The sequence below is a fragment of the Amia ocellicauda genome, chromosome 13 (assembly GCF_036373705.1).
Source record: "Amia ocellicauda isolate fAmiCal2 chromosome 13, fAmiCal2.hap1, whole genome shotgun sequence".
Classification (NCBI taxonomy): Eukaryota; Metazoa; Chordata; class Actinopteri; order Amiiformes; family Amiidae; genus Amia; species Amia ocellicauda.
Genome location: NC_089862.1, coordinates 19,501,806 through 19,525,245, shown reverse-complemented (window position 1 = coordinate 19,525,245; position 23,440 = coordinate 19,501,806). Strand labels below are relative to the sequence as shown.

At 40.8% G+C, this 23,440-nt stretch overlaps 1 protein-coding gene across 4 annotated transcripts; it reads left to right on the top strand.

The window, feature by feature from the left end:
• Positions 1–476: 476 nt before the first annotated feature.
• scoca (short coiled-coil protein a) lies at positions 477–23,366 on the top strand. 4 transcript variants are annotated; one of them, XM_066720119.1, is made up of 5 exons: positions 477–695; positions 17,126–17,263; positions 17,699–17,779; positions 18,259–18,397; positions 21,389–23,366. In XM_066720119.1, the coding sequence occupies exons 1-5, from the start codon at positions 632–634 to the stop codon at positions 21,417–21,419; spliced, it is 453 nt and encodes a 150-aa protein (XP_066576216.1). In that variant the 5' UTR covers positions 477–631; the 3' UTR covers positions 21,420–23,366. The 4 variants fall into 4 exon arrangements, with proteins under 4 accessions (XP_066576216.1, XP_066576219.1, XP_066576220.1 ...); XM_066720123.1 differs by having other exon boundaries at positions 486–695; positions 17,192–17,263; XM_066720120.1 differs by lacking the exon at positions 477–695 and adding an exon at positions 15,629–15,758 and having other exon boundaries at positions 17,192–17,263.
• Positions 23,367–23,440: the final 74 nt, after the last annotated feature.

Sequence of the window (23,440 nt, the reverse complement as noted above, 5' to 3'; positions counted from 1 at the left end):
GATTCCTGGCTTAGAAATGAGGTTGGTTTCGTCACTGTGTTACGGAGACGGAAGAATTAATTAGGCAAGCCACTCAATTCAGTGATACAGTGTATCCAGAATGTGGTGGTTACACAAATACCAGTCTTGCTAAATCTCTCACATCTTATGCAAAAAGGTGAGAGATCTTCATTATTGTCTGAGAGGTATATGGTGGTGAGTGGACCATCTGTGTTTCATAATTCAGTTTTTGGATTGTGAAGAAATGAATGAACAAAAGGAAAACTACTAAATATGTCAATTTCCTTTTCTCTCTGGATAAAACAGGCAACCCATCGTTTCTGTTCTTGTAACCGTACCACAGGTAGCATTAGTCTTTTATGATGCCTGTGTCTGGATTCTGTTTAACTAAAACACTGTTAAACTTTGACCTCCACTTTATTTCCGGTAGTGGCGAACTAGAGTAGTAGGCTCTTTTTGTTCCCTTGACAATAGAGTGTCAGTTTAGCTGCTCATCAGGTAGAACTGGTCTCCGCAGTTTGAATAATTTAGTGCCAGTGATCTGACACTGTCTGAAAACAAAAGGGTGGGGCTGCCACTCTGTTCACGAGGCACAATCCAGCTTTACTTATTTCTACCAAAGGAATATAAAATGGAAGGAGACCTGGATGAAGACGACAGTTCTTTCACCAACATCTCCTTGGCTGATGACTCAGGTAAATATCATGTTAATAAGTACACAGGAGTGGCATGAGATGGAAACTTAAGCCACTGAAAAGATAGGAGCTGGGATACAGTTTACAAGCCTTATCAGTATGGCATAGATCTCTGCTTCTTTTAATGATCAACTTATGGAAAACACATGCCATATTGCTTCAGGGCCCACCTCTCTGTTTCTCAGGGTAGGTAACTGTGGTTACAGTCTTTAGTCTGATTTGTATCCTTTACACTTTGTCGAAGACCAAATAACATTGACAAAATATGATTGTGAAAAATGAAAATAACTCTGAATGTTACTATGTCCATTAAAGCCTACATAAGCAGACCTGTTAGGCTACTGAGAACACAATTGGTCTATCTGAGTAGCAATTTTCTCCTTGATTTATTTTAGTAACAATCCATTTTAAGTATATGATTTACCAAAGGACAACAAGTATCAGACTTCTAAAGCACAAATATTTTAATATATAGAGGCATGTAAGGGAAAATGTGTAGGCATGTAGGGGAATATTCACTTTGCAGACTTCACTATATGAAAGCAAAATCTCCCTAATATGTATTTTGTAATGATAATAAGTGAATTAAGGTTGTAAGAAGTCAGATGATAATAATTATTTTCTACCTTGTCTACTGATTTCTACGTTGTTTGTTTTGATTCATACAACCTACAAAACAATTTGAAGAGGCAATAGCATTTCGATTGTTAAATGATTGTTAAGCAGTATTGTGGAGTAATGATTAGGGCTCTGGACTCATAACTGGAAGGTTGTGGATTCAAATCCTGGATGGGACAGTGCTGTTGTACCCTTGAGCAAGGTGCTTCACTTAGATTGCTCCAGTAAAATACCCAGCTGTATAAATGGATACAAATATAAGTCACCCTGGATAAGAGTGTCAGCTAAATGACAAAAATAATAATCAACAACAAAGATGAGATAGAGAAGTTTTCACCCCCTCAGTCAATACTTTGTAAAACCACCTTTGAAAACAATTACAGTTGTGAGTCTTTTGGACTAAGTCTCTACCAGGTGTGGACAATCAGATTCAGGTCCGGGCTTGGACTAGGCCACTCACGTTTTTGTTTTTAAACGTGGTCCTACCACGTTTGCTTGTGGTCCTACTGATGCTCTACACTAAGGATGGCTGGGTTCGGTTTTGTGCCAGATAGGCCAAATAGTTCAATTTGTGTCTCATCAGACCAGGCATTTTTAGAAATGACTTCCTTCTTGCCACTCTTCCATATGGGCCAGAATTGAGGAGTACCTAAGTTATTGTTATCACATGGACGGTTTTTCTCAATTCAGTCATGGACATTGACCTCTTGGTGGCTTCTATGACCAATGCCCTTCTTATCCAACAAGGATTGTGGATTAAAAGCCATCAACTCAATAGGCCTGTTGACATGAAATGGAGACAGCACTTTCGGGAGGAACGCAGGGTTAGGCCATAGCGTGACCCTGGAGCCATCTCCCGCAAAACAGACACACGATGGGTGTACGGACAGGGCTCACTCACGCATTTTGCAGAGGTGATTGCCAGCAAAAATGCAGTTTTGATTGACACCAGCTTCAGCTCAGCTGAGTTCAGTGGCTCAAATGGGGCTAGGGAAGGTGCGTCCAGCACTACATCAAGACACCATGTGGGCAGTGAAAGGGTTCGAGGAGGCCGTAGCCGTCGAGCTCCCTTTAAAAACTGCACAGCCAGAAAATGAGACCCAGGAGGCTCGCCATCAATCCGGACATGACATGCGGAGATGGGCACCAGAAACACTTTGAGCGTGGATGGAGACTTGCCCTGGTCCAACAGCTCTTGTAGAAATTGCAATATGACCCCGATGGGGCAATTAATTGGGTCTTGACCGCCGTCTTGGCACCAAGTGCTAAATGTCCGCCAGCGGTAGGAATACTGTGACCTCGTAGAGGGAGCTCCCGCCAACTGAATTGTGGCCACTACCGTGACCGACAGACCCCAGGCAATCAACCGCTCCCGCTCAGGGGCCAGGCCCAGAGCTGGAGGAGGCCCGGATTGGGGTGCCAAAGCGTGCCCTGCACCTGGGACAACAAGTCCGCTCTCACTGGGAGCTGCCAAGGCTCTCCGTGAAGGAGGGCGATCAGGTCTGTGAACCAGAATCTGCAAGGGCTATCAGCAGAACTGTCGCTCTTTCTCCTGACCTTCTCCAGGACCACCGGGAGAAGGGGGAATGGTGGAAACGCGTAAAGGTGACAGTGTGGCCATGTGTGGGCTAGCGCATTGATCCCTAGGGTTCCTGAGGGTCTTGGATGGAGACCCATAGTGGGCAGTGTGTGGACTCTGCCGAGGCAAAGAGATCCACGTCTGCCCTGCCAAACTGGCTCCACAGTTGTTGTACCACAAGCAAGTGGAGGCCCGATTCCGAGACCGGGGGGCCTCCCCGAGAGAGGAGGTCCGCTGCCGTGTTGGACAGGCCTGGGAGGTGAACTGCTCTGATGGAGCGGAACCGTGGCTGTGCCCACAGAAGCAGACGGCGTGCTAGACAGTACAGTCTGCACGACTGGAGACCTCCTTGCCTGTTGATATAGGCAACCACAGCTGTGTTGTCCGTCCGGACCAGCACATGTCTGTCCCGCAAGACTGGCAGGAAATGAGACAGTCCAAGGAGTACTGCTTGTAACTCCAGGATGTTGACATGGAGGGCCCGTGCTGGCTCCATCCACCTGCCTCAGACTCCACGTCCGTCGCAGACTGCACCCCAACCCTGCTTGGAGGCTTCTGTCGTCATAACTGCTCGGTGGTAGACTGGCCCCAGGGGCACACCGAGGGTCAAATTGTGGGGGCTCCGCCACCAATGAAGCAACTTCCAGCACGCCGGAGTGACTATGACTCAGCGTGCTCAATCGTGGCGAGGGTGCATCCTGAACCACCACTGCAGCGGCCTCAACTGGAGGAGGACGTGGGGGAGGGTCTGTGATGCAGCCACTAGGAGGCCCAGCAGCCTCTGGCAAAGGGACACCCTGACACGAGCTCTCAGTCGGAAGAGGGAATGACACATGTGTATTGAGGCAACTCTCTCTGGCGCCAGCGTGGCGAGCATGGCAACGGAATTGTGCCTGCTGAGTTGGTGTCAGGCGGCTCTTCTCTCGATTGACCCGAAGGCCCAATTCGGAGAGGCGGCCTAAAATCAGGTTCGTGTGTATCCAAACCTGCTCCGTCGAGTGAGAACAAACCAGCCAGTCGTCTAGATAATTGAGAACGTGGACCCCCTGGCAACACAAGGGGGCTAACACGACGTCCATGACGCCAGCTGCAGGGACTGCTCCCTCTCCTGGAGGGTGCGTGTGAGCATCTCCTCCACAGAGGGGCCAAAGGTAAAGCCCGGTGAAATAGGGGCGTCCATGAGGCAAGTCCTGTCTGTCTCAGAGACCCGCCGTGCCTGGGACAGCCAAAGCTGCCACAATAGCTGCCAGCGATCGCCCAGTTGCCCTTGCCCCCTGGCACATCACAGTGACGAGCTGGTCAGCCGCGGCTGCTATCTCAGAGATAGGGGGCGGGGTTGGTGATGCGCCATCATGCGCCGAGGGCTCCGACAGCTGGGCCAAGTACGGGGCCAGCAGGCTCTCTGTGTTCCAGAGGCGAGCCGCTTGGGCTCCTGCCTCATAAGCCCTCCGGAGCAGTGTCTCCGTGACGTGACACTGCCTGTTGGGGCAGGCCAGGTCACGTGGCCCCACGGACAGCAGAGGTAGGGAGACAAGCGTGGCTATGGTGGAATCCACGCGTGGAAATTCCACCAAGCCTGCTTCTGCCGTTCCCTGGGTCCTGGCATAAGCCTCCCCTCTCCTGCCTAGGGCGGGGGCTGTTGCCGGATGGTGCCAGGTAACCCTCAGTTCATCGAGGAGGTCAGGCAGCAGCGGGAGGGCCCGTGTGGGCCGCTGTGCGTGCTGACCCCTCTCGAACCTGGAGCATGGCGGGGCAGGATCAGATGGCCTGGGGAGCTGGAGAGACAGAGTGGGGGATTGCCGGGCGCAGCGGCGAGTGCGGAGTGACTGTAAGTGCGTCTCCACCCGGCAAAGTTTATATACACGGGGGCGCTGCGACACCAACCACACGCAACCGTGCTGTTGCCGGACTGAACACTGTGTATACCAAGCACCAGGTGCTGGATACAAGCGCCGTCTAGGCCCATAGGCTTAACAACACCGTGTGTGCCAGGGTTTCCGGGGACACCGGGTGACGCGGAGTCCGGGGTCCGCGGGGGCTGAAGGTAGTAGACCACCAGCCATAGCGGGATCTAAACCCAAGGCACGCATGCACAGACCGGGAAGGCTAGCAGTGCTCATTCTCAGCGAACTGAGAGAGCCGGCGGAGGAGCACCTCACACAGGCGAAATCTCTTACGACACACTGCGGCTCCAGCCGGGCAGCCGGGCCGCAGATTTTACTGCCGCTGCTAGCGCTCCTGCTGTGGAGGTAAAAGCCCTGTGGACAAAAAACCAACACAGCAAGCAGTCAGAATATATATATCACTATATAAACATGACTATTATTTTTAAAAGGCTCTTCTTGTGAATGAAACTGAAAAGGAAAGCGCAGCCGGACCTCCGGAGCGTGGACGGGACAGAATCGGGAGTAGCTATCAATAATAACTAAACACACACAAGACAGAGATGATGTGTAGTGAAAAACGGTAGTGAACAACACTATGAAGTGAGCCAGCCAGCCGAAATACGCAGTTTGAATGTTTATTACAAACACAGACACAGAGAGCTTACGTTCCTGAGTCCAGCGAAGAGGCAAAAGAGGACGAACCTGCACTGATGTAACGTTTTATAGAACAGGAAGTGGGAAGGGACCTGTTCTGAGTGACAAACGCAGGGACCAATGGCAGCTTTGATAGAGTGACTTTTGATCGGGTTCCTACGGAAGTGCGCAGAAACCCCTCCCCCTTGGGCAGTGCTTCCAACTTGAAAGATAACCATAGATTACAAATTGGCCAACCTTGTCTTTCACAGCTTTGGGATGACAGCCTTGGATATTCTCTGGGGCTTCATCACTCATGTATTGGGTGCTCCTACTCGACAGTCACCAGCAATGAAGCTCTTTTTAAATCTGAGATATTGATGATTCTCCCCACCCTGTAGCCTAGCAATGTGGTGGTTTTCCAGTTATAATTAATAGTTTAACCACATGACCACCTGTTTCATATGCACATGCTTGGGGTATTTCAAAACACATTTGACAACAGGTTTTTGGCCATTGTGTGTGTTTATCTATATGAAGTCCTTGGTTAGGCTGTGAAACAAATATTTATTCATCTCGTCTAAAAATGATGGGCAAATGGCCTGAATGTAATTGCTCCCTTAGTGATTTCTTAGTTCATCCTCATGTCTTCCACTCTTTGGTCAGCCAGAGTTTACTCCACAGCCTGCCAATATGGAGCACGATGGCCTGACTTTGTGCCTCGTGGCAGCAGGCACCTGCACTCCCTCGATGACCAGAGTGACTGTGCCCAGCTTGAGGGGTTAAGAAAGCACTACCCAATACACAAACATAAAGACTAAGCCATTCCCTAAACTGCCTTTATTATCTGGTGTTTATTCTGCCTATGTTAGTGAGTCCAGTGTCCAGATGGTCACTTGATACAAAGTTAGAATTCCCTTTAATATCTGACGTGGAACACTAACTTTGTGAATGTGCCATTATCTGTTGAGTTTAAAATGAAGTACTTTCTTTCTCGATGAGTATAAGCTGTCGGCTAATGTTTAATGTCCAAAAGTACTTCAAGGATTTCAAAAACAACTTTCAGGTTGCAGTGTTATTTTATGGCAAAGGATACGCTAACATGGGTATTGAACAGCACATTGCTGTACACAACGCACACTGACACTATATCAGTCTTTGCTACGGGCACCCAATTTGAGCACATCATTACCACCAGATATCATCACAAGCGTCTGTCTCTTTTAGTCTTTGCAAAGCAGAAAATGAGTGAAATTACTTAATGCTCTTTATGAGCAAATTAAGACATTTCTAGTCTGCTTTATTTGAAAGTTTGAATTCATCATTAGATTCAGTGTGTCACTTGCTAGGAATGTAACTGCTCTGTCTAAAAATGTCCTTGCTGAAGCCTCATCTGAGAAAAGAGGCTAAGCATTTCTAAATATGCAAAATACAAGCAGTGATATATTGTGAATTGGGCCAATTCGCATAGACAAGCTAATTTAATCTGCTTGTGTGTACAGGTTAAATTACCTATCATAAATCTGCATTTCCTAATATTTTACATAAAATGTTGTATCTCCAGGATAAGCCATGTCCATAAATGAACAACAGGTGATAGTTAAATATAAAGATAAATATATACAAAATAAGGAACTGAATTCTGATATATGTATAAGACCTAACCTCAAAGCTAATCTGTAACCCTATCACCAACCCTGACCCATACCATGTAATACAACTGATTAACAGCAGGAACTCAAATGAAATGCATAAAGTATTCATATGATATTCCTACACCAAGTCATGAAGAATTGGTGTCCATTATTGTAAAGTGACCCACAGCAGGAAAACTCAAAAATGGCTGTACATTCAGAATGAATCCCAAATGCATACCCTAGGAATAACACTCGAATAAGTCTGATAAAACACTTGATAAAAAATCTGAAATAAACAAGTATTTTGGCTTAGGTAAAAGTTAAAAATATTCTGTGGTCCCGATATGAATACAGATAACACTTTACAATAAGGATAAACTACTAATCTAAATAGGTTTTCTAGTTAATTGAAATGAAGGAGTGTGGTGGCTGAACTCTCAGGTGTGGGCTGGAGTGTATAGAATTGAAAACAATGTATCAGAAGTAAGGATTGCGAGTGAACTGTAAGTCGGAGAGAAACTCATTAAGGGTAGGGATGCCACTTTTATAGTGTGTATTAACAGCACATTGATAGTTTCACAAGGCACTTGTACAGACCTAACTGTTACTGATTTGATCCAATAAACGACATATGAAACTAAACATGCTCATTCTACACAAATACACTTGAGCCATCAGCAACGGCAGTTAATGAGACAAGGCAGTCGGACAGCTTTTCTGTGTGAAATAGTGGGGACCACAGAATGAGTCATGCTGTGTGGTGGATCACAGACAATAAAATTTAATGAGACAGTCCCAGATATGAAGAGGTGGGAGGTTAATGCATGTAGATTATGTATTAGAAACAGTTTTCTCCCACTGTAATTAAGGTAGTCTTGATTCAGCCGGTTGCTCACGATACTTCTGCTACCCACAATTAAATCCTTTTATTTTGAATACATTATACAATCAAATTTGTTTTTTCTTTCTTTGACATGATTAGCTCTAATTTCAAATGTTTGTATAAGGTCGCACCCCGAACTACCTTTAGTGCACCTTTTTATTATTTCTTTACGAAATGCATCGTGAATTTATCCTCCTTCACTGTTATCACCCTCTGCTGTCACCCAGGAAACAGCTGCCTTGCCAACTGTCATGTTCCAATCACTTTTTCAGGATAACCACTCAGCGATACATGTCTCCAAGTATTTATTTGCTGAAAATGTCTCTGTTCATCGGACAAACTCGAGGAATAATTTGAGGGGATGGTATCTGAGATGTAGTAAATGTACATGTTTTCAAGTTTCACATCAGATGAGTGTTACCTGTATGTTATGTGCTACAGGAGGCGCATCCAGGAATATCATCTGCTGCATTATCTCATCAAAATAGTTTTAAGAATGAACCAATTTGCTTTAGCTGTCTAGGTTTCTGTGTTTAACTGTGAAAAGGTCTGCTCTTGATGCACATTGGGGGTTCTCCCCTCTCCCATAATCCCGTTTCTACAATTCTCATTGCATAAAAAAAATGAAATCACAATAATATTCAAATGGCAGTTCAATATAGATAAAACGCCTTTAAATTATACATGGCTGGAAGTGCTGTGCCAGTAAAATGAAGGCGCCTTATGAGAGCGAATGCAAAGGAAGAGGAACGTATTAGTATTCAAAGATAGGAACCATATTTCCTGTCGGGCCAAATTTATAGGTCTGCAAGATTAATTCAAGAAGCAAGAAACATTGGCTATTGCAGAATGCCAGAGGTAGAGTTTTGTGTGTGTGTAGGTTGCATATCAGGGTGAGGTGGAGGACTGTCTACTTAAGCAAATAAATCCAATGTTTTTATCTTCAATAAAATTCTAATATTTAAACAAATTCTATGTACTTTACCAATTATCCAAAGAAAATGGGAATTTATTGAATGTACTGTGAGTATAAATATACTCTCTACATATTTATAAATCTGCTGTTATTTTGCCCCCAGGAACTACAATTAAGTAAATATTCTGCAACATATGAGCACATACTCAAAGTGTTTTTAAGAGAGAAGGCTTAAAAAAAGAAAGGCATAATAACAGATCAGAATGTATAGCAAGAGTACAGGGTCTGTGAAAATGTGAAACAGAGGTCTACGTGAGTTATATTGTAACAAGCAAAGAGAATATAATGACAGCCATTTAAAATAACCCAAATCATAAAGCCAAGTTTTGTAGTTTTATAAAATATTTCATGATGCACACACAAAGTAAAATGGCATACTGTACAGAATAGACTTCTGTGTGCTTTGTCTCCCTCTGTCTACACATTACGGAACAGACACATGACACTAATATGTGGTCATCGAAGGAAAATTTCAAAAAATGTAAAGCAACATTAATTTTCCCTGACTGTTACAATTTTATGAGGTCATTAGTAAAATAAATAAATAAAGACAAACCACAATCCTTTTAGAAAAGAGCTTTCACACTAATGTGTGTGCATGTGTGTGTGCGTGTGGGAGGGGAGGAGTTAATTCTTCTTCATCCTGAAATATTCAATTTCATGATTAAATTTAGGCCTAAGAATATAACAAAACAGTCCCACTGTATCCCTTGTTAATAATGCAGCGTGTGTATAAGCTTGCAGAAGGAAAGATTAAACCTAATTGAAATCAAATTACTAAATAGATACAAATATATAATTCCCACAAGAGATCACTCAAATATCTTACAGGAGCACTGCACATGAAATGGTGACAACAACTAAATAAACAATAAACAAGACATAAAAGCTTCTAGTTATGATAGAACAATAATAAGCCTTATTTGACCTCACGTGACACATTTATCCTACTATAACATTAATAATTGTTATTAATTATTCATTTAGAATAGATGTTCCATTTTAAAGCACTACAGACAGACTTGTGGCAAACATGCATCAGCAGTCACTCACAACAGGACTTCAGTCTATAGCCTCATCCAAAGGACAGAGGATAAGGGTGTTATGTAACTTACTCAGGGAACACCCAAGGTGATATTTTAATATCAACTTGTCACCTCATCACACTGATGTTTCTTAGTGAGCTCAGATGACAATTTCAACATTTAAACTGTTCACTTTATCTTCTGCAGGTGCTAAGAAACACACACACACACACTTTTTCAGCATGTATTTTAGGTATGATAAGATAAAAGTGCAAAATATATATTGTCGTTATAATTTTGCCTGGTTTTATTGTTTCTTTGTTTCTTAAGGAGTAACATGAATAGCAGAACCTCTATGGTTAGGTGGTATACTTAAATCCTTTACAAACAGAAGTCTTTTCTGGTTAAAGACTAAGGAATATACAGGAATGCTGACTGTGAAAGGGGGAAAACAATCTAAAGGGTTTTTTGGTCAGTTATTACTGCAGTCTGCTCTCCCCATAAACAGCATATGGGTTTCTCAAAGTAGCATAACGGCACTGTCATATCCATTCACTGATCTTTCCACAGTAGTTAATCTAGTGCAACCAACTGGTGCTGAAATATGTTTTGCCAGGGGAACATGCATATGAAAAGCTAGCATCTGTCCAATTCAGAATTATTCATAGCTATTGTAAGACAGGTCTGTATATGACATCTCCACCATACTGTTTCACTAACCTTGTATATGTAACATATGTGCACGGTGCTTTTTTTCACACTGATCACAGGTTCCACTACACAACACAGATCCCTAATGATGTTCAACATTAGGAGAGCTGCCCTTACCTTCTGTAAGATCTGGAAATACTCTTTAAAATTGTAGACTTACAGGGTTGCTTTTCATTGATTTTCATTCATACCTTCTGTAGAATACAAAAGTATTCACCACCCCACACAAGTTGCCACATCTTATTGATGTCAGAGTTAGCAATCCTTCAAATAGGACTTTATATTTAGAATCAACACAATCAACTGATAAAGCAAAACAAATACGATATTATGCAAATAGAAGATTCGCAATTGCATAACAATTTAACCCCTTTGTTTGTTTGTTCAAACAATTTTAAATCAGTTCAGGTGCAAAATATTAATTTCAATGGTTAAAAAAATATATTTTATGATCTGTGTAATTAAAGTTGTTTAACTTGACTTCAGAATAAATTCATCTGTTTCTGTAAGTTTCCTCAGTTAAATATTGAATTTCAAGCAGAATCTCACCTAATGATATGACAAACTAACCATGAAGACCAAGTTTTTAGTTTTTTTAAACAAGTGATGGAAAAATGTATAGAGAAGCACAAGTCAGAAGAAGGTTACAAGAATATTTAAAAGTCACTGAATACTGTGAAAACCTCATTAAGAAGTAGAATGTGCTTCATACCACCCATTCACTAACCAGATCAGGCTATCCTTCCAAACTGAGCAGCCGGGAAAGTAGGAAACTAGCTAGGGATGCCACTGTGAAGCCAACAGTGACTTTGAAATATTTGGAAAGTTTTATGTGTGAGATGGGAGTCAGTGTTCACACATCAACAATATCCCAGTCCCTACACTAAGTTGGCCTGTGTGGGCGAGTGACAAGAAAGCAGCCATTACTGAAAAAGACCCATCTAAATCTCATATGGGGTTTGCGACATAGCATACAAATTGTACTGCAGACATGTGGCAGAAATTGAACCTTTTGGTCTGAATTCAAAGCATTACATCTTGCAGAAGCCCAATACAGCACATCTCCCAGTCAACACCATCCCTAAAGCCAAGCCTGGTTGTGGCAGCATACTGCTATGGGGATGCTTCTCCTCAGCAGGGACTGGAAAGCTTGTTAGGATTGAAGGAAAATGGATGGAGCAATGTACAAAACTTGAAAATTGCTGTCCATAAGCGATCCCCAATCAATTTGAAAGAGCTTGAGCAAATCTACCAAGAAGAATGGGTGGTGCAAGCCGGTGCAAGGTGGAAGAGACTTACCCAAAATGATTTGCGGCTGTAATTGCTGCCAAAGGTGCTTCAACCAAATAATGAGATGAGGGGTCTTAATACTTATGCAATCAACATATTTTGTTTCTTTCATTTTTCCAGACATTTACTATAACTTTTTTACCCTTATAAGTCTTCAGTTATAGCATTCAAGATAAAATAAAATATTAAGTTCACTAAAACGTGTATGAACTTTTGCAAGGCACTGGATAAATACATGTATATGTGTGTGTGTGTGTATGTACACTCACCTAAAGGATTATTAGGAACACCTGTTCAATTTCTCATTAATGCAATTATCTAACCAACCAATCACATGGCAGTTGCTTCAATGCATTTAGGGGTGTGGTCCTGGTCAAGACAATCTCCTGAACTCCAAACTGAATGTCTGAATGGGAAAGAAAGGTGATTTAAGCAATTTTGAGCGTGGCATGGTTGTTGGTGCCAGACGGGCCGGTCTGAGTATTTCACAATCTGCTCAGTTACTGGGATTTTCACCATTTTAACCATTTCTAGGGTTTACAAAGAATAGTGTGAAAAGGAAAAAACATCCAGTATGCGGCAGTCCTGTGGGCGAAAATGCCTTGTTGATGCTAGAGGTCAGAGGAGAATGGGCCGACTGATTCAAGCTGATAGAAGAGCAACTTTGACTGAAATAACCACTCGTTACAACCGAGGTATGCAGCAAAGCATTTGTGAAGCCACAACACGTACAACCTTGAGGCGGATGGGCTACAACAGCAGAAGACCCCACCGGGTACCACTCATCTCCACTACAAATAGGAAAAAGAGGCTACAATTTGCACAAGCTCACCAAAATTGGACAGTTGAAGACTGGAAAAATGTTGCCTGGTCTGATGAGTCTCGATTTCTGTTGAGACATTCAGATGGTAGAGTCAGAATTTGGCGTAAACAGAATGAGAACATGGATCCATCATGCCTTGTTACCACTGTGCAGGCTGGTGGTGGTGGTGTAATGGTGTGGGGGATGTTTTCTTGGCACACTTTAGGCCCCTTAGTGCCAATTGGGCATCGTTTAAATGCCACGGCCTACCTGAGCATTGTTTCTGACCATGTCCATCCCTTTATGACCACCATGTACCCATCCTCTGATGGCTACTTCCAGCAGGATAATGCACCATGTCACAAAGGTCAAATCATTTCAAATTGGTTTCTTGAACATGACAATGAGTTCACTGTACTAAACTGGCCCCCACAGTCACCAGATCTCAACCCAATAGAGCATCTTTGGGATGTGGTGGAACGGGAGAGAGAGAGAGAGAGAGAGAGAGAGAGAGAGAGAGAGATAGAGAGAGAGAGAGAGAGATTTTGTATAAGACTTTGTTTGACATTTTTGCTGGTTTTGCTGAGACTGTCCAGTACAGAAATGGTTCTCATTAACTGGAATAGCTGTTTGCCTGTTTTTGTTCGGTAAAGGAAAGAGAACACTGTGATGGTAAGTTAGCACAGGCTTCTAGTAAAATAATGATTTAAAAGTATTTACTTATGAACAACCCAAGAAAAATACTAATGTCTTAGAAAAAATACTGATGTACATACAACAGTGCCAATGGCAATTTTAACAACATAATTTAAGTAGGCTATAGCCACACCTGTACAAAAAGGTATTACAGTTCACTGAAATTATTACAGTAGTTTGTGTCTACTATACACCAAATCAAAACAAGACCATTTACAATAGTTGTTCTGACATCTGTATCTTACAGTCATTTTTTTTCCAGAAATTAAATATAGTTACTTTTTTGTAGGTGGCATTTCCTTTAGCCTAACCTGCTCTTTCAGCTTGTGCAGCTTGTGCATGTGGACCACTTTATTCAGTTCATACCTATGCCCAATCCAAAAAGTAGATGTTGTACTCCCCTAACTTTTTGATTGTAGACTTGGATGGGTGTAATCATGCTAAAAAATAAATTTGCTTGAGCTTCTAGACAGAAGTCACCAGATAAATTGACTATAATATCTTGTATCATTTGAAATCTTTTTGTCTATTAATTCTAACAAGACCACCAGGACTGGAAGATGCCAAACAGATTCCAAATAGACGTAACTTAAAGGCAACAAGTAAAGGGCATTCTTAAAGTCTTACAATCATGTTCCAAACCAGCAGAAAACCGCAGAGATTTAAATACATTTGTCTTGGTGCTGTCATGTATCTTAACTACATGTTATTCTTTAGGCTGTACAATTGCTCTGCAGCTCATTCTTGACAAGTCCAGAGAGAAATGAGCATCATTTTGGAAAATGCTGCATTGTTCATACCTCCCTATTTCTGGTATTGACAATAATTTGACTGACGTGTGTGATGACGCTGACCCAAATTGAGGAAACTCAGGTGGAGAAGAATCAGGGAAAACTCAGCCTGACAGCAAATGATCATTTAAATAGCATGGACAATATGAGTCACATTTTGCATCAGGTGGTACATGGAATAAGCCGCTCTGCATATAAGAGTGCATAGGCAGACAGTAAAATACTTCACAAGGACAATCAAAGTAGAGGTTCTCATAAAGTGTTCAACTCATTTAAACTTCATTGTGAATGTGAGTATTTCTATTAGAATCAGACAGGTTTGCACATGCAACTTGAAAAACGTACTTGTACACCAGGTCAAAAATTAGGTCTTGAGCCAGTCCATATTTTAAATCAGGGCTCTAGCTAACGTGTCTATAATTCTGTGAAATCACACTAAAAAGGGAGCAGATGAAAACCAACGCTGCCAGCTATTCTTCAGTGGCATGCCTGGCGTGGGTGGCACAGTGACAGCCTGTGTGAACTGTACCGGTCTCAACATGTCCTTAAGGATAACAGCAAAATAGGCACAGGGATAGGGCATGTTGGAATAGATGGGTCTGGTGCTTTATTGTGGAATTTGCAGTAACAGAAAGTAAAAATCGTGATCAGATTTAGAGTGAAATTGTGTCTTGTGTGCGATTTAGGATGGGTGACCTCTGTACAGTGTGCTGGGATAGTCCAGACCAGGTCTTGAAGGCCATTGATACTCCTCCTAAAACAGCAGTTACTTGGAGACATTGGAGACATATGGGATTCGGCTTTAATCAGGGTCACAACTAGCGATAAAACTGGGCTGTGGTTAACAATTGGCTACGCTTCAGCTACGTGGTCAGCAAGAATACAAGGTCGTTGTGTGCCTAATATATGCTGTAATGCTTGTGAGCGCTTGTCCCTTTATGTCTATTCAACCAATTCTGTAGAAGTGACATAACGTGGTCTTCTCTTTAATAAAGACCCTGCGAGAGAACAATAGTATGCATGTGAAAACTACTAAAGATCTGACAAGAAAAAAGTACTACTACTAACAAATAAATACATAATTGGCTTCTCTCTTTTGTGTTTTTCGTCTATGAATCTCGACTCATCTCTGAAATCACAATGGAATTAACAGTGCTTTACTACAATATTTAATATTTATATATATATATATATAATTAGATATCATGATACATATATATATATATATATCATAACAGGTTATCCAATACATCTGGTGTATGTATATTATTAGGCAAATAAATGGCATATATACATACATAAATGAACGTCATTTTACAATGACAGTGTAACACAATGTGCGCCGGGCTGACGTCATCGCTTTGGCACCGCAGTTCAGACGTGATTCCGACGAGCCTCGCTTTGGCTCCCCCTGCCGGAGAGACTTGCACATGCGCCGCAGCGGACAGACTGTTGATCATTCGCAGGGAGACCCGCAGTGTCAGGCTGGTGCGACCCGCTGCAGACAGAGATTTACCATTTCCTCGCTTCGGAAGGGTAAGATCTCTCCACTCACACTTCTAGAAAATATAGCGAGATATATAGGAAGTGAATCGCTAGCCTAAACCCCAATTCGCGACGGTTTAAAATGAGAATGAAGTGTCTGGTTGGGTACACTGTTTCCACTAGGAGCGGGGCGCATAGGCCGCGGCAGATTTTTGTTCTGTGTATACATGGCCACGTCTACCTGACCTAAGCCGTGGATGGTTTCTCACAGGGTTGAAATGATGTGCACACGGAGAGGAGATGAAAAATATATAGACACTCGTTGCAACAAAACAGCCGAGAGCTGGTGCCGCAGCTGCGGAGAGACAGGATCACGACACCACAGCTGCTGCCAGCGCTGGCCAATGGCATCAGTATCCGGGTGATGCCGGAGAGAGCGCTGCGTCTGGATCTGTCTAACGGCGTTGTTGTTGTGGCTATGCTCGCTCTCTTTCCCATCTTTTCAATGAAAAATACTTCGTAATTGGTGGCATGGATGAGGCCTTGATTGTCATTCGTATTGGCAGCCCTTCGCCGGCACTATTGTGTTGTGCAGGACTGAAGAGGTCGGATGGAAGAAGGGCTGGGTCCGGTCTCTCCAGCAGCACCAGGGCCAATAAACGCACAGATACTGCTATCGTTCCGGCCATTATCTCGGTTACATGTGGTTTTGTGTTTGATTTCTCTCTTAAGGTTAAGGATGTGTTGCTGCCATGTTGCATCGTCCAAAATCTATGCAAACGCTGCGGATATTGAAGGCATCTGTTGTGGATCTGCTCATGCACTGATGTCGCTTCAGTTAAAACCATTACAGTGCAAACTAAATCAGTTGTAATATCTATGGTCAGAGGACAAGGCTACCAAAACATGTCCAACAACCGTCACTTTCTGTCCATTAACTGAGCTGTGGATTGTGAATTGAGACATTTTATACACTGTTTCTGATTGCTTTTGTAGCATAAATTAACTTGTAACATGCATTTATTATTTCCCTGTGAAGTGTTTTACCAAAATTGCAAGGAAGACAACAGTGTAGCCTCTGTTTTGATTGCTGTCTAGCAGGCAGGCCACAGTGAAGTTAGTTTTTACATCTGCATAGAGCCACAGATGCTAAATAAATAAGTAAATAATTAGCTAGCCTACATACTGCAAGGCTTGTAAAATAGATGAGTACTGGGTTGTACCAGTTTTGGAAATGGTTAGCAAAGTAATTTTTTTAAATACTGAAGTTTATGCATACAGGGTGGAAGTTTAAACCAAAATAAGGCACTCTTGGATCTTCTGGCTTGTCAATTTGTGTCCCACCTCTCTTCTTTAAGCCATTTAATATTTGTTTCCCCTGTTCTTTTATGATTGCTTATCAATGTTTTTCTCAGCAGATCATGCTAGCGACAAACTATATGAAAGTTATCTTATCTGCTCCCTTTGTGTGCCGTTTCCTGTAGTGGACAGAGGATCCGCAGCCCTGCATTCGAAAGAGGACAACGTGTATTTCACCATGAACTCCGATATGGATGGTACGTTTGAACTAGATGTCTATCTCTTTCATAAAACCTCTTCCTTTGTACTCTAAAGAGCCATAAAATGGACTACAGATTTGTTTGTCAGATTAAATGGGTGGGATGATGATTATTACTTATTTACCTCCCCACTGTAATGGAGCAAATAAAATAAATTTCAGACACTTTTAAGCCATTTAGATAGTTTACATTTTTTAATTGGACTGTTTTAAAAGTTCTGAATGTGTTGGTCTAAGACATTTCTGTGAGGACCACTGCCCTACAGTAAAGTGTATCTGTCTTATCTTGATGATGTTAGTCCTTTGGTCATGACTGGCATGTGTCTCCTGTCCACAGGCCTGTTTAAAGGCAGGTCTGGGTGGATGCTCGTCATGCTCTGGGAAGTGTGCGGTCCTGTGTGACCTGTGTATGTGCGTGTATCTATGTGTGTAGGTGACACTGAGAACCAGGTGGAGCTGGAGGAGAAGACACGGCTCATTAATCAAGTGCTAGAGCTGCAGCACACCCTAGAAGGTCAGAGAGCTTATCAATCACTCTCCCGTTTTTTCAAAATAACCTGGACTAAACCTGTTAAGATCTAGCTTCTTTCTGCTGCTTAGTTCTGCTGCCTTTTAAGTGTTCTTCACTTCCCCCCATTATTAACAGTTTTTATTGCCATTTGAATGATACAATTTATCTTTTTTTCTGATAATGTAATGCATATGAGCCCCTGATGGCTATTTCTTGTCATAGTGTTATGGAATAGGAAATGCTGATCAAGTGATTGGGGAAACACTGAGTCAGAGAACCATCAGCTAATTAAAGGAGTGTAAGCTTTTAGTTTTCAAGTAAGCAGGGTGCTCCGAACATGTGTACTCTTTAAAATTGACTGAGCTCCAATTGTCTTTAATGGTCATGTGTTACAGAAGGCTTTGAATGGTGAAAGAAGGAATTATGAGAAACATCAGATGTGGATTTTTACCTATTTCCCCATTTCGTTTCCTGCTTTTAAGATCTGTCTGCTCGAGTGGACGCAGTGAAAGAAGAAAACCTCAAGCTGAAGTCTGAAAACCAGGTGCTGGGACAGTATATCGAGAACCTTATGTCTGCTTCGAGCGTCTTCCAGACGACTGACACAAAAAGCAAACGAAAGTAAGGGACTGCCTCCCTCCTCCCCTCCCCCCGACCACCACCGACCATGTTTACATTTGTTAACTGTCATTAAAATGCACATTAAGCTTTGTTAAGGTCTTTTTTTTGTTTGTTTGTCTTTTTACTGTTTTTATGTTTCGTTTTGTTTGTTTAAACCCCTAGCTCATATCATGCACAGCATTATGTATAGGTTTGGACTTTCCAGAGGCACACGTTTTTTAGGGTCTACATTCAATCCCTTTTTCTGAACTGTTGGAGAGACTGTTTCTCCTCCAGATTGACATTTCTCTCACTGTATCGGTTAACTCTCAAATGGAAAAGACTGTTTTGAGCTGTTAGTGTCCAGGCTTGTATATACTTCAAGAATGTCTTTAAACTGGAATTTGATTGATCTCATTGCAATTAATTAGAATAGGCTTCACAACTGTGAAGGTAATTTGCTAATGCTTGATTTTAGTCTAAATGTTTTTATGTTCATTGTTACATTGCTATTGTGCCATCTGTGGTTGGGAGGCCACAATGTTCCTCACTGGACACCCTAGATCTGTGCAACTGTATAAAAATCAAATTAGCCTCAAGCAGAATCTGGGATATTTTCTCAAATTACACAAGTTTATTTACTTGGCAAAAAGAGCAAACCTATTTTACATCTCGCAACCCACCAAGTATAAACTATAACCCCTGTATTTGATGGCAGCATTTTACTGATGCTATATTAAGCTGTCCATTTTAGATTAAGACCATGCGACTCTTACTAAAACATTATTTCCTGCCATTTTGTCTTAACATACTATCAGTTGATGTGATCTATTTATTCATATTACTGTTGCAGGTGAAATGTTTTACTGTAGAAATGTGTAAAAGCACAGAAATGTTAAAACCACAATATTTATTTATTGTGTACAGGCCTAAATGCAATGAAGTGATGTTACATCTTGTACAGTTTAGAATATTCCATACTGGGTCAAAAAATGAAACTTTTATCACAATGGCAACAATGCCACTCACATACTGTACAACAGTTATTACATTTGAACTGAACCGTCATCCAGAATAGACATAAAGAAGACTGTAGGGTCAAATAGATCGATATGTTGTATTTTGATTCAGTAAATGTATTGCACATGTATGTATAGGCAAATTAATAGTAGTGTTACAACATAAATCATCTTCTATGAATTACATTTTTTACTTTTGAGGGACACTACAGCTTTTGTAGAAGAAATGGACGTTGTTGATATGGAAAAACAATGTGACCCAACATTCTTGCCCTGGGTTTGCAAAACAGTCGCTTCCATTTCAGATTGCTGGAGTTTGATTGTTAATAGGGTTTGGACTTTCCTAATGATTTACAGAGATGCCATTGACAAATTCATCATAACAAAATACAAATTATATGATAATATTCATTTAAAAGAAGAAAGTGAGGCTCCATTTTGAATTTGCAGTGCATTGTGACGATTAAGATATGATGAATAGTTAGTTATAAGGCATGAAGAGAAGCTGACAAACACCAGGTGATGGAGTGTGCCAGTCCCGATAAGGTGTCGCTAGCTTTGTGGTGCCAGTTTTACATGGAATTGAGTTGAAATGGATGGCAGAGCACTTCTGTCAAAATGCTAAACAAATCTATTCTGTACTGCTTGTTAAGCTTGGTGGGGACTAGTGATTGGTGGTTGAATTTAAAACTTTAGTTCATTAGCATGGTCAAATGAAAGTGGTGAAGACGCCAGTAACAATAGAAGAGTATCTTGCGAGATTCCTGCCTATTAAAACTGTACCGTCCCTTCATCAGAAAAGGACTCCTCCAGTGCTCTGATTATAGCCGAGAATGTCATCACTTGTTTGATTTGAAAATCATGTTAAAACGTTATCTAATAATTTCAACTCTGACCTGTAACCAGATCCTACACACCCCGAGACAATATTGCCTTGTGTGTAGATTGTGTACATTTTATTACTGTGTTGCCTTTGAACCGTTTTTGTTTTAATAAAATACATTTTTGCTTTTGCATCAGTCAGTATGGTGGTGTTATTTATCCCGGAGTATCCAGAAGTGTAGGAATCAAGTCCAGTTCAAACCCACGCAGCCTGATATTGAGCCACTTCCATTTGTTCCTGTTTCCCAGATTATCTGCTAGTACAAGATGGCCTGTCTTTTTTCTGGCATCAGGAATGTATCACATGTTGTGTTTTGTGTGTGTACAGGGTTCTGGATAACCGGCATGGGGAGAAATCTCAGGCAGAGCAAGCTCTTTTAAGTACATTATGAACACAAGCAAACTCTAGCAGTGGGCTTAATGATGATTCAACGTTATCAATGATAATCACATTTTAAAAGCATCAAAATTGGCGTCACGCTTAACAGGGAAATAATAAAATATTTGAATGTCTACTGCTTCAGAAATGAAATGAATACATTTATATTATTTGGGGTATCTGACTTGGATACTCCATGATAAGACATTTAAAATAAAAAAACAAGTAGAAGTAAACACATGCAAATAAATAAAATATTACATTGTTTTTTTCTGTAATTTTGACCCAACATTTGTTGAAGTCCCATTTATTTTCAGTTTCTTTTTATTTGCTTATGTTGCTGACTTTTGTATGACTGATGGGTGAATGGATGAGAAATGGGAGGCAGTATGTTCTAGTTTAATACATGCACAACGTGACAGCATTGCCAGTATATATAAGTGATGCAGATAGCATTGATTGGAGCAGAAGGATGTATTGCAGATTGAAGCTCTCAGACTCGGCTGTTTTGACATTTCACTGTAAATTGGAATTGAACCCAGACGACACGCCTTGAATCAGAACATTGAATAAAGCCAATGAAGACCATCATGCATTATGAATCTAAGCTTGAACTATTTACTTGTATATCAAGGAAAGAGTAGATTTGGATTTGACGGCCTTGACCTAAACCCTCTACCCTGACTCCCTTATGATCTCCTGTACTAAGTTCTCCATCTTTTACACTTTCAGGATCCTGAAAGGTGCCAGGAAGGAAAAATAAGAAGCAGCAGTTATTTAACGGGGGTATTTGATATCTTGCACTGTAAGGAAATTATCCTTGATATGCACAACGTATGATGTTTGAGGCTCTTCATTTTTAGTCCATTAGTTAATTTATTCTTATCTAACATTACCCCATCATTTGATTATAAATATACAGAGAACTGCTAAAACTGACTTCTCTTTATTTAGCAACTTTTTCAGTCGGAAAGTCCTTCATGAAAATGGCAATTGACTCTAATTCTGATCTCTAATGCCTCGAAATGGATGTATAACAATGGAAAAACATTTAAACATATTTAATTCTAATGTAATTTTTCTGAAATCTGTATTTTTCCCCCATGGATTGTTGAATTTTACAAAATGAAGAGTCTTCAAGGCTATAGAGCCACAAACCTGCTGTTTAGCTGTATATTTAAAACTCCAGTATGTATGGTAGCAACTTTAAGATGCAGAATCCTTTTACATAAAGCTTAATTGTTCTTTTGGTATATTATAAGTAAATAAGTATTTCAGTTTGATATTCAAAGTAATATAGTGTATCCCTGTTTTTGTGGGTTTACTGAGACAACTCACTTAACTAGAACAAAAAAATATATATTACTTTTTAAAGGTTTCACTTACAAACCAAAAATTACCTAATTTATTTACAAAATGATTATGCAGACTTATAAGGATGTATGACCCAGTCAAGTATTTAATATGACTGTAGATTTTAATATTAATATTTTATTAATCAAAACATTAAGGATTAGTATAGAGGATAAAACAAAAACAAAAAAACAGCTGTGCATCTAAACGTTTTTGGTTTTGAAGGGAATGCATGTAAGAATTGGAAAATCATTACCCTTAACATTGCATTGATAATTTATTCTTTGCGTTTATCATGAAACAAGTAGCACAGACCAGATTAACACAAGTGTAGCAAATCGATACGTTTAGGTCAGTGCTAAGAAGGGGATTTGCTGGATGTGTCTCTTTTTCACGTCTTGTTTTGTGTTTATTGTGTTTACCATGATTGTCTTCCAGAGACTTTTATTGTAACAACAATGACTTCACAGGTGTAGTAGTTGGAATTGGAAATATTACAGCTTTTAGTTACTGAAATAGGTTTGTTTCTTGTTTACGTTATTATGCCAAAGAAAGACTTTTGTTAAGCTGCAGAGGGACATTCCAGTACTTTAAATGCACTTCTTAAACCGTCTTATTTGGTGTCTGTTAACTTGACCCATCATTTCAGTAAATTAAAAACATATTGAACCTGTCACTGTAATTTAAAATGTGTTAAGGCAAAATGAACTCAATATTATCACCGCTGTAACTGCAGGGTGTCAGCATCTGTGTTGATATTATTAAATCATCAATAATGAAATATACTGCAATCCTAAAGAAACACTCAAAAAAAATGGAGACATGTTTTAGTTCATGTTGTTCAGTGGAAAGCTGTGCATTGTTGATGCCTTTATAATGGCAAGGGAGGTTCTATAAAATGAGTTTTTATATCTCTGATATACAGAATACATTTATCATTGTAGACTCTGACCTCTTTCAGTCTGTCTTGATGGCCTATACACCACATGAAGCAGTCATTTATTTTGTTCTTTGTAAATTAAGGGACCAGATTCATCCTTTTCATTTCTGGAGGATATTATTCAATCTATACATCTACAGTGAATAAGAGTCACTTTACTGTGATAGTAAAGTCTAATCCATACAATGCTTCGTATTATGAAGGCAGACTTTCACACCTAAAAATCTAGCCTTTGAATCGATGTCGAATGAGGTTTACACACTGGGGTATCTTTTTTTTCAATTTTACTCAGGATTGTAACTACTGCATAAAATGCTGTTGACTTGCTGAATGTAGGACTGGATACAATAATGCATGATAATCCACTGTATATAATTGACAGCATATTAAATCAATAAAATATACCTCTGCTATGTATATTTGTTCAATTTAGTGTTTAGTTGAGAATGGAGCCACACAACAGACAGGGTTTTACTTTTAATTGTATAAAG